This window comes from Tachypleus tridentatus, chromosome 7 (genome assembly GCF_004210375.1).
Source record: "Tachypleus tridentatus isolate NWPU-2018 chromosome 7, ASM421037v1, whole genome shotgun sequence".
Classification (NCBI taxonomy): domain Eukaryota; kingdom Metazoa; phylum Arthropoda; class Merostomata; order Xiphosura; family Limulidae; genus Tachypleus; species Tachypleus tridentatus.
In genome coordinates, this window is record NC_134831.1 from 195,842,493 (window position 1) to 195,857,098 (window position 14,606).

At 37.8% G+C, this 14,606-nt stretch overlaps 1 protein-coding gene across 4 annotated transcripts in view; it reads left to right on the forward strand.

The window, feature by feature from the left end:
• LOC143257640 (protein eva-1-like) overlaps positions 1-14,606 on the forward strand; it is a 75,945-nt gene that overhangs the window by 11,269 nt on the left and 50,070 nt on the right. The window contains exon 1 of one of the 4 annotated variants that reach the window (XM_076516678.1): positions 11,459-11,561. The exons of the other annotated variants lie outside the window; for them this stretch is intronic. Coding sequence (XP_076372793.1) covers positions 11,468-11,561 — 94 coding nt within the window. The 5' untranslated portion in view covers positions 11,459-11,467. Of the gene's footprint in view, positions 1-11,458; positions 11,562-14,606 lie in introns of those variants that run through there. 4 annotated transcript variants of the gene reach the window in all.

A 14,606-nucleotide genomic window follows, 5' to 3' on the forward strand; every position in this document is an offset into this window, starting at 1 on the left:
ATAGTTTCAATTTTAAGGGGAAAGTAGGATAAGTAGAAAACAAGCCCTCATATTAAAATAAATATATCAACAAACAATATAAATTTTGTGTTGCTAAATCCTTATAGCTGCACCTAACTTTTTGTTTATTCAGATATTTTTTCACCTTCACCTTGTTACTTCCATTTTCCCGTCTACACTTGGGTTCTTCTAATATGCATATAATATGCAAATAGCTCTGAACACTTTAGACTCGCACCCCATATTTGAAGCTATCTTGGAGCTTACGACTTATAAACTTTTGGTTTCCTTGGTGATTTTAACTTACAACCAACATCTAGATCTTATCCACTTGACTGAATTTCTCTGTATATCACCTTCATGTTATTAGTACAGTGGTTCCCAACCTTTTTATGCCCCGCACCTCTAAAAAAAATGTTAATATGTTCTCACACCCCTCACAGTAATTATTTATTTAAGAATAAAGGTGAAGGTAGCCAAAACAAATGCTATCTCGCACACCTGGTTTGGAACCACTGTCTTAGTATATATATATCTCAAGTATTGAAATTATCTATCTACGGTGCACATACATCTTAATATTTATTTATCAAGTACTGAATTTGTTCATACACCACCTAGATACTAGTATTTGTCTATAAAGTACTGAACTTGTCTATTTACCATCTACATCCTAGTATGTTTTTATCAAATACTGAACTTGTTTATTTATCTCCTAGATCCCACTATTTATTTATCGAATACTGAACTTGTCTCTTTACCTCCTACATCCATTTACTTATTTAGCAGGTACTGAACTTGTCTATTTACAACTTATATCGTAATATTTATGTATAAAGTAATGAGCTTGTATGTTTACCACCTCTGTGATAGTATTTTTTTTATAAAGTACTGAACTTGTCCGTTTACCATCTAGACTGTAGTATTTATTTAGCAAATAATAAACTTGTCTATTTAAACCTACATTGTAGTATTTACCTATCAAATACTGAACATCTCTATTTACCAACTACATCGTAGTATTTATCTATCGAGTACTATACTTGTCTGTCTACTGTCTACATCCTAGTATTTATCAAGTGCTAACTTGTTTATATACCCCTAGACACTAATATGTTTTATCAAGTACTAAACTTCTCTAATTACAACCTACACTTTAGTATATATTTATCAACTAATTAACTTGTCAATTTACATTCTATATCCTACTCTTTAGCTGTCAAATATTGAACTTGTTTATTCACCTCCTATATCCGACTAGTTATCTATCAAGTACTGAACTTGTCTCTTTATCTTTTATATTTTAGTATTTAACTATCAAGTACTGAATTTCAGTGATGACGAGAAACCCACTTGTAGAGAAAAATATACATGTAAAAACGGTTGGTATGGTTTGAATTTTTTTTTTTTTTTATGTAGAGGAGCGAACAACGTTTCGACATTCTTCGGTCATCGCCATATTCACAAAGAAAGCAGAGGTAACTGACCGATAGCTGACCACATGTTTGAAGGGAGTTGTGTAACTGAGTGTAGGAATGTAGAGGGCGTGCTTAAATGTTTTGACTATATTTATTAATATAGGTATAAAGGTGTTGGCCAAGTGGTTAGGGCGTTTCACTGACAACTTGAGGGTCGTAGGTTCGAATTCCCATCACACGAAACAAGTTCGTCCTTTCAGCCGTGGGGGTGTTTATAATGTAACAATCAATCCCTTTATTCCTTGGAAAGAGTAGCCTAAGAGTTGGCGATGGATGGTGAATACTAGGTGACTTACCTTTAGACTTACCCTACTAAATTAGGGACAGCTATCGCAGATAACACTCGTGTAGCTTTGCGCGAAATTCAAAAGGAACAAACAGTAACAGCGATCTAGAACAAATCTCTTACAGATATTAGGACTACTGGGAAACTATTGTAATTAAAAACAAGTATATGGTTAGATATTTATACACACATTATCTAACCTAGTCATATCACTCGCACTACAAAAGTTAACGTATATACTGTTTTCTGTAATCAGCAAAAGAAAACATTCTTCGTGTCTATATTTACGAGAGAGATAATCATTTCACGTAATCAAAATTACTGGCCAAGAGACTTTAAGATCAAAACTCATTTCGCAACCTTGCTTTGTTAAGCTCCATAAAATGTGCTTATACATACATAATTATTTACGCGTCGCGACGTATTAGGTCAACAGCGTGTACTCTTTCAACGCACGTGTCTGTACAAAACCTCTGTCTGCTGGTATTTCATTCTTTTTTCTTTTTTAGTCCACTCGTTTGTAAATAGTCTGTCATATCTAACTGCTGAGTCTATCAACGGGTAATCAAACGTCGAAAATTGGAACTATTTGACACCAGAAAGACTAGAATTCGTGGTTCGTTATTCCGGCTAATAACTAGATGATAAAACTGAGACGCTGGAGTCTTTCTTTGTCAAATTCTGTCTAGCCTCAGTGATTTGTAATCCTATCCTGACAGATGTTCAAAAGGAACAGTTTCATGCCGGATATACGTTTCTATCTTTTGTTCTCTAGATGCGAGTAATGTTTCTAACCCTGGGGAGTGATGTGAAAGCCAAAGAATGCGACAGGAATTCTTTATTTTTCCCATCCATAAATGCTGTAACGCATCGCGCGTACTTTGTGTAGGTACCTCTTAAGGGCGGAAGCTCTCAAATGTATTCTTTGCGAAACCCGACCTACCAAACGTTTTTTTTTTTTTCCTAACCTCTTGTCCGAATCGTTTGAAATTAAGCGAAAAGTTCTGTCTGTTTTTGAATTTCCCCCAAACATACACGAGGGTTATCTGCGCTAGCCATCCCTAATTTAGCAAGGTAAAATATTGGAAGGAAGTCAACTAGTCATCACCACCCACCGCCAATATATACGTAACGACGACAAACAGCGTTGTGTCGTATGAATTACTGGTTTTTGTAACTGAAAAGAAAGAAAACTCAACTAATCTTAAAAAAACAAGTTACTTTTCGTTGTTGTACAATTCCAAAAAATCAACATTATTAAAACTGAACCTCACAAACAATACACAACAACGACTCCAGAGTTTTATCAGAACTACTATTTGTAACTTTTAAATTATTCATTGCTCTTTATTATTTTTGCCTGATGGCTAGGGCGCTCAACTCGTAATCTGAAAGTTGTAGGTTCGGATCCCCGTCACCGAACATGCTCGCCCTTTCAGATGTGTGGTGCGTTACAATGTGACAGTCAATCTCACTATTTGTTAGTAAAGAGGTAGCCTAGATCTTGGCGGTGGGTGATATTGGCCATTTGCCTTCCCTCTAGCCTGTCACTGCTAAAGTAGGGACGGCTACCGCAGATAGCTTTGCACAAAATTAAAAAAAAAAATAGAAAACAATTTTTTTAAGTTTCACGTCTGATTCACTAACTAAAAAAATTTTCATATACACAACTGACGTTGGTCATAAAACTGGCATGGATTAATTTGAATTTTATTGTCAAATTTTGTACATGTTCTAACGTCTAAACTAAAATAAAAAAAATCGTAACACGTAGTGTAAACACTAAATCGCTGTTTTATCATTTTTAACCCCAGAACAATGAGATAAAATACTGACGAAAATGTACAATGTACATAAAAGCATTATTTTCAAAGTATTGTCAAAGGAAGTCATAATTTAAATAAAACACTTATATAATAAACCTGTTTTCTTCGGCTTCTAATAAAGGTACGTGTGTGTATGTTGGTTATTACAACACGCCAGCGATGGTAAAATTCCACATATTTGAAACATTAACCCCGCTATTATTATCAATTTCCTGCAATAGGTATATCAATTTATCCAGTGCGACTATATTTAGTAGAGCTTTATAACCAAGCATTTTTGTAAAGGCGTGAATACCTCGTCGAGGCGGGTCATTGTTTTGCTGGTGCTGATATGGCTATAGTATGAACATACGGATTATAACAACACTTTTTTCTCTCACCTTCCACCAGTTGAAGAAATCACACTGATTTCGTTACTATCACAGAAGCGTGTGGTCCAAAGTGGTTGTATATGTAAAAATACACGTGGCGCCTCATAACAGCCAAATTTCAGACTAATTTTCCTGTGCTGGGCTGGGTACGATGTTGTTCAAGCTGTCGTTCTTGTGATGTCAGTTTCACCTGTCTGATGTGGACGTGAGGTGATGTCATTTATTCAAGTGTTCATTCCGTCGTTGCTCGTAGGAATACCTACGAAGTACCCTGTAAAATACGTCCTGTGTGTGTGTGTGTACACACACTTTCGGGGTTTAATAATCTGTTTCCGTAACTGATTTTCAAACACATTAGTTCATGTTACTATTTGATACTTTTTTTCTATTTTTTTTTACTCGGATATGAATTTTAAGACAAACTTTGAAGTAAGGTTATGGTGAATTGGTTGTTGTTGTTTTGGTCGCCGTGATTAGCAGCCTAAGGCCCATTATTCCTTAGTAACTTTTTAACGCTATATTATATTGCGTGGATAACACACCAGACTTTCAAGATCCAGAAAATAATCCTTCTCAGGGCTTAGAATAAACACTAAGTAATAATTAGCGTCTCGTTATTTACAAAATTAGATTTACTTCACCACGTAAACTGCTAATTGTGGCAAACTTTGTTTTCTAAACATTTTGTCCTAGTTAGGTTTAAAGTACTATGTGTAGCTTCACGCGCAAGTGTGTATGTTTGTGTGAATAAGAACAGGTGTTCGTAAGACACCAGCGTTGAAAATTTGTTCATGCTTAACTGCACGTGAGACGAGAAGTAGATTATCTAATCAGATGCACTTGAAGTTTACTAAATATGAAATAACGAACTGAGGAAAAACGAGTAGAGATATAATAATGTCTGAGTGTTCATTAAAAATTCTTATTTATGTAAATTAAAATTAAAATCGTCTTCCGTTTTAATAAGCGTGGTACAATGATGGTAAGAAGTTAGCACAGCCTGAATTTGTTTAATCTGTTGAATTTAGTAGAAAATTTTAAAAAAATAATTTATAATGAAAAAAACATCAATTTTTGTTAGAAACTGGTACGTTTCATACTCGTACATAAATACCTTGGAAAGTTAATACATATTTAAGAAAATTGTTATTCGAAGCAAAATTCCGCTTCGTTTGTCTTCCTATCTTTGTCTCGTGCTCGCTCTGAGCCTACTCTTTGAGGGACGATCTGAAGTGTTGTTACTAGTTAGAAAATTATATTTAATTACGTACAAGTTTGTGGTAAAAGTAAGAGAAATGGAGGATCCTCAATAGCCGCGGCTCTTGAAATTCCTTTTGGTAAAATCAGAGTAAATTAATCTACCAGACCTCTTGTTTCCCTTTTTATTAGCTATACTTTTGTGCAATAGCGTGGGGAACGAGTATACCCGATTCGATTTTATTACTCATCAGAAACTCTTCCATCCTACCTTAAAGCTAGAGTACAATAATCTATGCCATCTTGGATGTGACCAAATATATCAATCTAAAGGGTTTAATTATAACTGTATCTGAAAACGGTCAAGAGATAACAGAGCTATAAGCTAAACGTTTGTACTTGAAAAACTCGGAGCTCTTCTATGAGCCCGATACGCCGCGACTAAAAATTACACTAATTTTAAAATTATTTAGTTAAATTATATTATAACCATAAAATATTCAAGCCATAAACCGAAACACATTAACATGATTTTTTTTTAATACGCTGCACGTTTTTTTATTTTTAAAAAAAAAGGGATCCTAGGCTACAAGCTATAACGTTGGACTATAAAATGTATCGTACATCTTGGAGGTGACCGAAGAAGTAGGACCTATATTGCGGTGGGGATACACCGTCTATCAGTCTTAACCTCTAATTCGCTAGTCTCACATAAGCAAATTAGAAGAGCGAGAAGTGGGTGCTCAAACCCACAACGCCCCTCATCTATATCACCCTTCACTGCCTGCAGGCTTAAGACTAACTGTCAATTACAAATATAAAGCTCCACTTGGTCCATTAATATATAATCATAAACGTTTTTAGCTAATTTAAATGTAGATTATGTTAATAATTTACCTTCTGAATGTGACAATAGTTTGTTTGTTGATACTTTTCATAAACATATTACCAGTAATTTAGATATTATAAAAGACAAAATATTACATGAAACTAAGTAAATTCAAATATCTTTACTTTAACTTGGATATATTGATGATTTAATGAGCATAAATAATTATGAAATATATAATGTTATTGACATCATTCATCCAAAAGAATTAGAAATTTAAAATAGTTCAATTTCTGATACAGATGCACATTATTTAGGTTTAGAATTTAAAGTAATATATAAAAAAGGATGTTAATATAAATATTTTTGATAAAAAAAAAAAAAAAAGATTTTAGATTTTCCAATTTATAGGTTACCCTCCTTACATAGTAATGTGCCACACCCATCTATTATAAACATTATAACTTCGCAGTTATTCAGATATTGTAAAATTTGTAATAAATTACAATATTTTATTAATAATGTTGATATACTAATACGAAAAATAATAGCTAGTGGCTTTTAAAAAATTCTGATAAAATTATTCTGTAATAAATACAAAAATGTATTAAATAAATACAAAGAAAATAAAATCAGAGTAATTCATTTAAAAATGTTTAGTTCAAAATAATGTCATATAAGAACTTGGCACTACTTCTTGCGGATGTACACCTTAAGCTGCATATAAAAGCACGACAGTTATAATAAACTATCACTTTACTGATCTCGTGTTAATTAGTGCCTCTATCATGTTGGGGGTAGAAATGTTAACTTGAAGAGTGCCGTCGTCTAGTAGTGTTAATCCGTATTCATCAGTGCCAGTCTCTAACCGTGTGTTGTTTAGTCCATATTCATCATTGAATTTTGTTCGAGTGTTGTGTTAACTTAGCCGTGATGTGTGTGCACGCGTACCTCTACTGAAAGTCGGTATGGTTACGGCAATCCGACCACACTCTGTTCGGCCGCGGTCAGTCCGCTTTGTGGTGCCCGCGGCCTTGCTACCCTCAGCAGTTATAGACGCCTTGAACACCGACTTAGGGGGTAGTCTGAGTGTCTCCAACACTTTGGAAATGGGCGATATGTGGCGACGCTGGCGTCGGCCACACACGCCCGTACCCTGCTGGACAAAGGAGACTTTCCCTTTTAGGACCAGCTAGTGCCTATGGAGCCGGCCGGGCAAAACTTTAAGTAGATGACTCTCCGGTCGGCCCCATTCGGACTGTCCCACGACGCCGTCAAGGACGTATTGTCGGGAAATGTCTGGCATATGAACACTCAGACAAAGACTATAATATCAAGTGTAATGTATGTGAAGGTATCCACACGTACTCGCGTAGCCCGAAGAGGGTGGCAACATATGCCGCGGTGGCTGCGGGGCAGCCGAGCGTTAAGAAGGGGGGTAGGAGAGGACTTCCACCGTCTTACTCCAAAAAACAACTGCTGAGGGTAGGACCTCTGAGGTGGCGCCTGCTCCAGCATAGCCTTTAATCTGAATAGAGGGTTCCCCCCCAAGTTGAGGGGGCTTCCTCCCCTTGGGAAGTGGGGTACGCTCCGAGAGCCGTTCGGGTGGAGGGGCCTCTGAGGAGACTCAGGCCCATCCTGCTGGTCCAAGTATGGTTGGGGTCCCTGAAGGGTCTTCTGGCCCCTTCCCCCGACGCAGTTTTAGACCCCACCCCCGAGGTTGGACGAGCTGCCGTCACCTGGCTCGTTCGTCTGTCTAATGTACTTCCCTAGTCTTCCAAGTCTCTAAGGGGCTGGGGGAAGATAATGAGAGGAGCAGGGACCCGCCCCGTGACACTTCCAGATTTAAGTCTGGATTTACCTGTTGTACAGCGACGGTGGTCGGATCCCAGCAGCCGCAACCGCGAAGCGGGGGTGGAGGTGGGGTCGGGTGGCCTCGAGGCCACTTGCCCCCCACCCCAGTTAGTTCAGTCAAAGCAGCAGCGTCACTAATTTCCCCCTTCCAAACTGGTTGATGGGTTTCTCCTGCATCACTCTTTAACATCCAGGGGATGCGTAGCATTGCCAAACAATTATACGCAGTTTCCCTCTTCAACCGCTTTGCTGTTGATGCTGTCTTTCTGCAGAAGACCCATTTTGCCTCTCGGAGAGACCACTTTTCGTTTTCTTCCCGCTATCCTGTCCGTGCCTTCTGGTCGTCTGGCACGACACGTGCGCATGGTGTGGGGATCCTTTTTCACTCGCGTTAAAATGGTATCATCCTCTCGTCACATAGTGATGCTAAGGGGCGGGTAGTGTGCGTTGATGTTGTTGCTGGAGGCCGTAACATTCGGCTTGTTAATATCTATGCTCCAGTTGGGCTTGAGGCGGCGGATCCCTTCTTCTCAGGCTTGGACAGTTCCTTGATAACACAGGCCAATATCGTCCTCGGTGGCGACTTCAACTGCGTTCTGGATCCTCACCTCGACAAGATTGGAGGCAGTCATCTTTCTGGTGATCGGCGCGTGGTGCTGTCAGACTTCGAATTTTCCGATTTTGTTGGTTGTACTAGACATTTTCGCAAAACTATGCCAATGCAATCTGCTTCATCCGCCACTACTTTTAAGCGGAAAGACGGCTAGTGGACAGTATTAGTCGTCACGATCTCGTAGTGTGGAACACGGTATTTTATATTTTATGGTAACAGGAAAACGCTTGGCACGCTAACCACTAAGTCACACGTAACCCAAAATCAAGGAGGAAGAATTCACCAAGTGTAAAGAGCTTTTGACACTCTATCAGAATTTACACTCTCTATTCAACCGGTTGTTATACATGAATATAAACAGAATAGGGGGAGACACATAAAGCAACCACTTAAATAGACAAATAGCATCCTAGTGAAACAGTGGTATGTGTGAGGATTCACACAACTAAAAACTGGATTTTGATACTCGTGGTAAGCAGAGCACAAATAACTCATTGTATAGCTTTGTGTTTAATTCTAAACAAAAGACAAATAATAAAAAAAAAAAACTTTTCAGAGCCAACTGAGAATTCTTGTGGAAATTTCTTATTGTCGTGTCATTCAGCTCCATCCTTGTAGCTTGCATACGAAATTTCAGTTCTTTTAAAATACAACAGTAAAATTTATTTGAAAGAAGTATCGAAATACGAGTTCTTTTGATGTTTCTTGAGTTCTATTTGAACAGAAATTCTGTTGATGTCTAAGGGATGGAAAAAAAAAAGTTTATTTCTCTTTTATACGCGCGTGAAGAATACTGTTGGAAATAAGTCCTTAAGGATGAATACAGGTTTGACTCTTGCCTGTCTTACGTTTCATTTCTTTAAAACGGTTATTGAACTTTATATAATGGAGTACTATACATGAGTGTTTCTTGGGTATTTAATATACAGAAACCAAAAACAGAATAAATATTACGGACCGAAAGACTACAAACAGAGAACTATCTCTGACAGATATGACAGAACTCGAATTTTAGTCTTGCAAGCTCTCAAATCTACCGCTGACCCACCAGAGGGCAGTTGAAAACAAATAATTCGGTTTTGGAGTCTTCTTCCTAACGAAATTAACAGGCCTGGTGTGGCCAGGCGGTAAGGGCGCTCAAGTCGTGATCTGAGGCTCGCGGGATCGAATCCCCGTCACACCAAACATACTCGCCCTTTCAGCCATGAAAGCGTAATAATGTTATAATGTAAATCCCACTGTTAGTTAATAAGAGTAGCCCAACAGTTGGCGGTGGGTGGTAGTGATTAGCTGCTTTCTCCCGAGTTTTACACTGCTAAATTAAGGACGGCTAGCGCGATAACCTTCGTGTAGTTTTGCGTGAAACTTCAAAACAAACAAACCGTTATTAAAACCAAAACAACTTTTACGAAGTTTAAATTTGCAGGTCTGCGTTATTAAACGAACACTTTCTAACTCGTATCTGAACATATTTTCAGTACAGATTCATCTGAAGAACTGAAATTTGTGTGCTTCGAAGTAGTAGCGTTCTGCTGTCGTGAAGCTACTTTTGTTACAAGAACAAAAGTATTATAAAAGCAAACATATAAAATTTAAGTTTGCCTAGGGTAAAAACTGTAAATCTAAAACAACTTTTTTGTTGTAGACTTTAGTACAACATGTTTTGAAAGGAACCTTAGTTTGTCTTCGTTAGGTACAACAAAAAAAATTTGGTTTAACTGAAGAAAAAAAGTTACCTTTCTAGGCGTTCATAGACACACGCACGCACGCATTAAAGTAGGTTTATAAGATTATATTTTGTCCTGTGTAGTGTAAGTTTTTAAACCTTTGGGAAAACCAGTTAAAAACGTGAATTTCAATAACATCCTTTTAAAATGCATGGGTAAAGGTAGGTTTACAATGCAGCTCTTGTGGCAACTCGAAGGTATGTAATACCTAAACGCTCTAAACCTGGTTCACGTCACAGTTGTGACATAATCTTTGAACATTGCAGACCGCCATCACTTTCGGATTTTTGGTTTGGACGAACGATTATTTTGTAGAGGGAGTACCGTGGTTCTGTTCCTAAATAATAACTACAGAAAATACAACACTTATTTGCTTCCAAAAACACGTGCTTCTTCTATTTTGTACAGAATTAGAAAACCAAACAACAGCATCAGGAAACTACCAGGGAATGTAAACAGCACGTGCTTTGTACGTCATTCGCATTAATAGCTGTTTTTTCTCGTTTCTTTGACCAACAGAAGCTGGAGCCATTTAGCTGTCGTTCCGAAAATATACCCAGTATTCTTCTGGCTTGTGGAGTACGAACCTAATGATGCACGTGCAGGGTAATTTCTTAGAAACCCTGAGTCCCCTAGTAAAGATATCGCATGACATAGATTGTGGTCCCACGAAATCAGTCAACACTGTTGTCTACGCTTAGTTGGAACTCCTGTTCTCAGTATTTAGGACAAGCTGATGATCATTTCGGTGACATCGAGAGATCAGCCGTCAGCTGTGATTTGGTTTAAAGAGGAATAGCATCTCTGTTAGTGACGTCGATATATGGTGACCATAGTTAATTAAATAACCTATCATGCTGGCTGCTGACAGCTGAAGGAAGTTGTTACATGGGCACCCAAGAGACAATACTATGTAACTACTTATCTATATAAATGTAATAGTATTGTCTCTTGTGTGTTCATGTAACTACTACACATGTTAAAGAAAATAAACTGTGATGACAGTGTTATAGACGTTAACTGTTTTCACTATAAAATTAACCTTCGGAATTACTAACAAGAATGTACGCAAAGTCATCAAAAATGTTCTGTTTAAAGAGTAAATAAAAACCAAAATGAAGAGTAGCAAATCTTTTTATTTATTTCTCTTGACGTTCATATGCCATTGTGTTTTTTAGTCTACAGAGTGCATAATCTTTCTCGTGATTCATGACATGTACATGTTTTACTGACATCATGACAATACAAATTGCATCTTTAAGCTTCCCTTAGTGTCTACTGCTTGAATGGCAGGTTGGCAGACAAAACACTATTGTGTAGTGGTGCGAACGGTTAGAAAAAAAAAGAAGGGGTTCTTCCAGGTGGCCGAAATTAGCAATCGTAAGTAATGTGTGATAAATAAATAACCCTAAATAATGAATAAGGTTTTGTTTGTTTGTTTTGGAATTTCGCACAAAGCTACTCTAGGGCTATCTGTGCTAGCCGTCCCTAATTTAGCAGTGTAAGACTAGAGGGAAGGCAGCTAGTCATCACCACCCACCGCCAACTCTTGGGCTACTCTTTTACCAACGAATAGTGGGATTGACCGTAACATTATACACCCCCACGGCTGGGAGGGCGAGCATGTTTAGCGCGACGCGGGCGCGAACCCGCGACCCTCGGATTACAAGTCGCACGCCTTACGCGCTTGGCCATGCCAGGCCTATGAATAAGGTACAAATATTGTTCCTATTGTGAAAATATTTCAACTAAATCTGTTTTCTTATGTGTATCAGTCACTGGTTTTATTAACATTAAAAATAAAATGCCTTGAAATATTTATGTACAAAGAAAGGCAAATTACTAGTAGTAGTGTTTTTGAAGTAACAACAGATTATCTAATATTAATTTAATGTAACAAACCAGTTGCTGGGCCAACACAAAGCCCTGTTAGATATTACAAGCTATGTTTCCAGAACTTGTCGTAACTAATTGCAAGCTAGAGTCATCTACGCTACTTTGCGAGAAATCTGTTTTCAGGTCTACAAAGTAAGGTCAATGAAGGCTCCTTCATTTTGGCCTCGGGCCGTATGTCGTCTCTACTGATGAATATCGATTCACCTGAATGCTTACATTAAACGAAATGTTCCTACAATTAAAGCAAATAGCTCAAAAGCAGTGATAAATTTGTACCAAAAGTCAGGAATTTAGTTTGGTGATATTAATGAGAAAGTAACCCTGTTGTGGATGTAAAAGACCTGCAAGTATTTGAAATTCGGCTGTCATCTTAAAAACTCGACTTGTTTCGCTGTGGTGTGACGTAATAAATATAAAGATTGGAAGTGTATTAAAAAACAAAATGTATAATCTGTGGACGTACACGTGTTCTATAGTTAGCTAAATGTATGCATCAGATTCGTTCTCTTCACATTTCTGACTCTAAGGTGTGATCTGTGTTCACGTTTTTCCTGTTTGTTGCGGAGTTGTTTCTATTTCAAGAAGTATGTTCAAATGCAATAAGCTAGTTTGTATTAGGTTGTCCAGAAATAAATGTCGTTTTTCAACTGCGAAGTTTGGAAAAGTATGAACCAGTGTTCTAGATCATGCTTTAATCAAAGTAAGCAGCATGTGCTTCAACACGCTTTTGCCAACGTGTAACGATGCTGTTTTTGCCACTCTTGTAGAAATCAATTTCTGTGGCCAGTGAACTCCCTGAAAGCTTCTCCTGCAGCTGCCTGGTTTTGAAAGCGTGTATTGTTAAAAAAGTTACAAAGTGCTTGAAACAATAAAAATCTGTAGGGTAAAGGTCTGGGGAATAAGATGGATGAGGCAGAACCTCGATTCCCAATTCATTTAATTTTTGGAGCATCAAACCTTGATAGGTCTCATAACGCTCATTTTGTTGACCGAAACTCACTTATCCAACTTTTTAGTCTTCGATTTGCACTTGATTTGCTTGTGCCTGTTTTGCGAGGGCCTGTCTCAACTGCTTCCCTTTATGTGTTTTTGTCTAAGAATGGCTTCTTTCCATGAGCTTCGTGGTCTTCAAGACTTTCATCTCCATGTCGAAACCTTTGGAACCAATGTTCAGTAACAGATTCATGGGCATGCTTGGTTGATGTTTCGTGTAATTTCGGTAGCTTTTGTCCAAATTTGAAGTCGTAGAAGAAAATCAGTCGAAAGTTCTTCTTGCCCATGCTGCCTTGGGGGTTGCGAAACTTATTCCAAGTAGAGTTGAAACGATAGACAATTAAGACACCATGTAAGCAACACACGTTGGATTAAACCAACCAACGATAAGTTACTCAATATTCAGTTTCTAAATATCATCGTTAAAAAAAAAATACGACATTTATTTCTGAACAACCTAATACCTTCAGAATCTGATTCAGGGCTGAGGCCATAGTGAACCAACTCAACTTTCAGATCTGGATCTGATTCAGGGCTGAGGCCATAGTGAACCAACTCAACTTTCAGATCTGGATCTGATTCAGGGCTGAGGCCATAGTGAACCAATTCAGCTTTCAGATCTGGATCTGATTCAGGGCTGAGGCCATAGTGAACCAATTCAGCTTTCAGATCTGGATCTGATTCAGGGCTGAGGCCATAGTGAACCAACTCAACTTTCAGATCTGGATCTGATTCAGGGCTGAGGCCATAGTGAACCAATTCAACTTTCAGATCTGGATCTGATTCAGGGCTGAGGCCATAGTGAACCAATTCAACTTTCAGATCTGGCTCGCGTATCTGCATTTAGTCCAAACTTTTCCCTTTTCGTGCTGCCGGCGGAAGATGATGATGTTCGATTTTGCTAGAAGACACACATTAGTACTTTTGTCTGCCCACATTTCAACCAACAAAATATAATAGAAACGAAAATTACGTGAATGCTTAAAAGCAAGGAAAAAAATATACTTTGTGGGGGATTTAACGTGTAGTAAGGAAAATTCGAACATTTGATGTCATCGACAGGGTTAGAACGTTAAATTAATGCTCGAGTAATAGGATTTCATTTTTCTGTTCATGCTTCCATGGGAACCCATGTGCAAGAACATTATTTATACACGCTGTGTGGAAATTAAAGAAAAACATGATAAAAGAAGACTTTATCTGGCACTTTGCTCGAATATGTTGGAATAGAGATTTATCAGTTCTAATTAAGATATCAGCATAGCAATCATGCGAGATTTTAAATTTGTTTGATAAATAGCTGTCACGAAATACCTTATATTAAGGGCTGATACGTGGTTGTCATGAGGGACTATGTTATAAGGTATGATACCTAGGCCTAGTGTGTAGCAGTTTTAAGGATTCTTAAATTAAGGGCCAATACGTAGTAGCCATGAGAGACCACGATACAAGAAGATATGACATCTAGGACTAGTACGTAGCATTCATGAGGGGCCTTAAATTTAGGCCTAATCATAACCCTCATGACAACTTTAA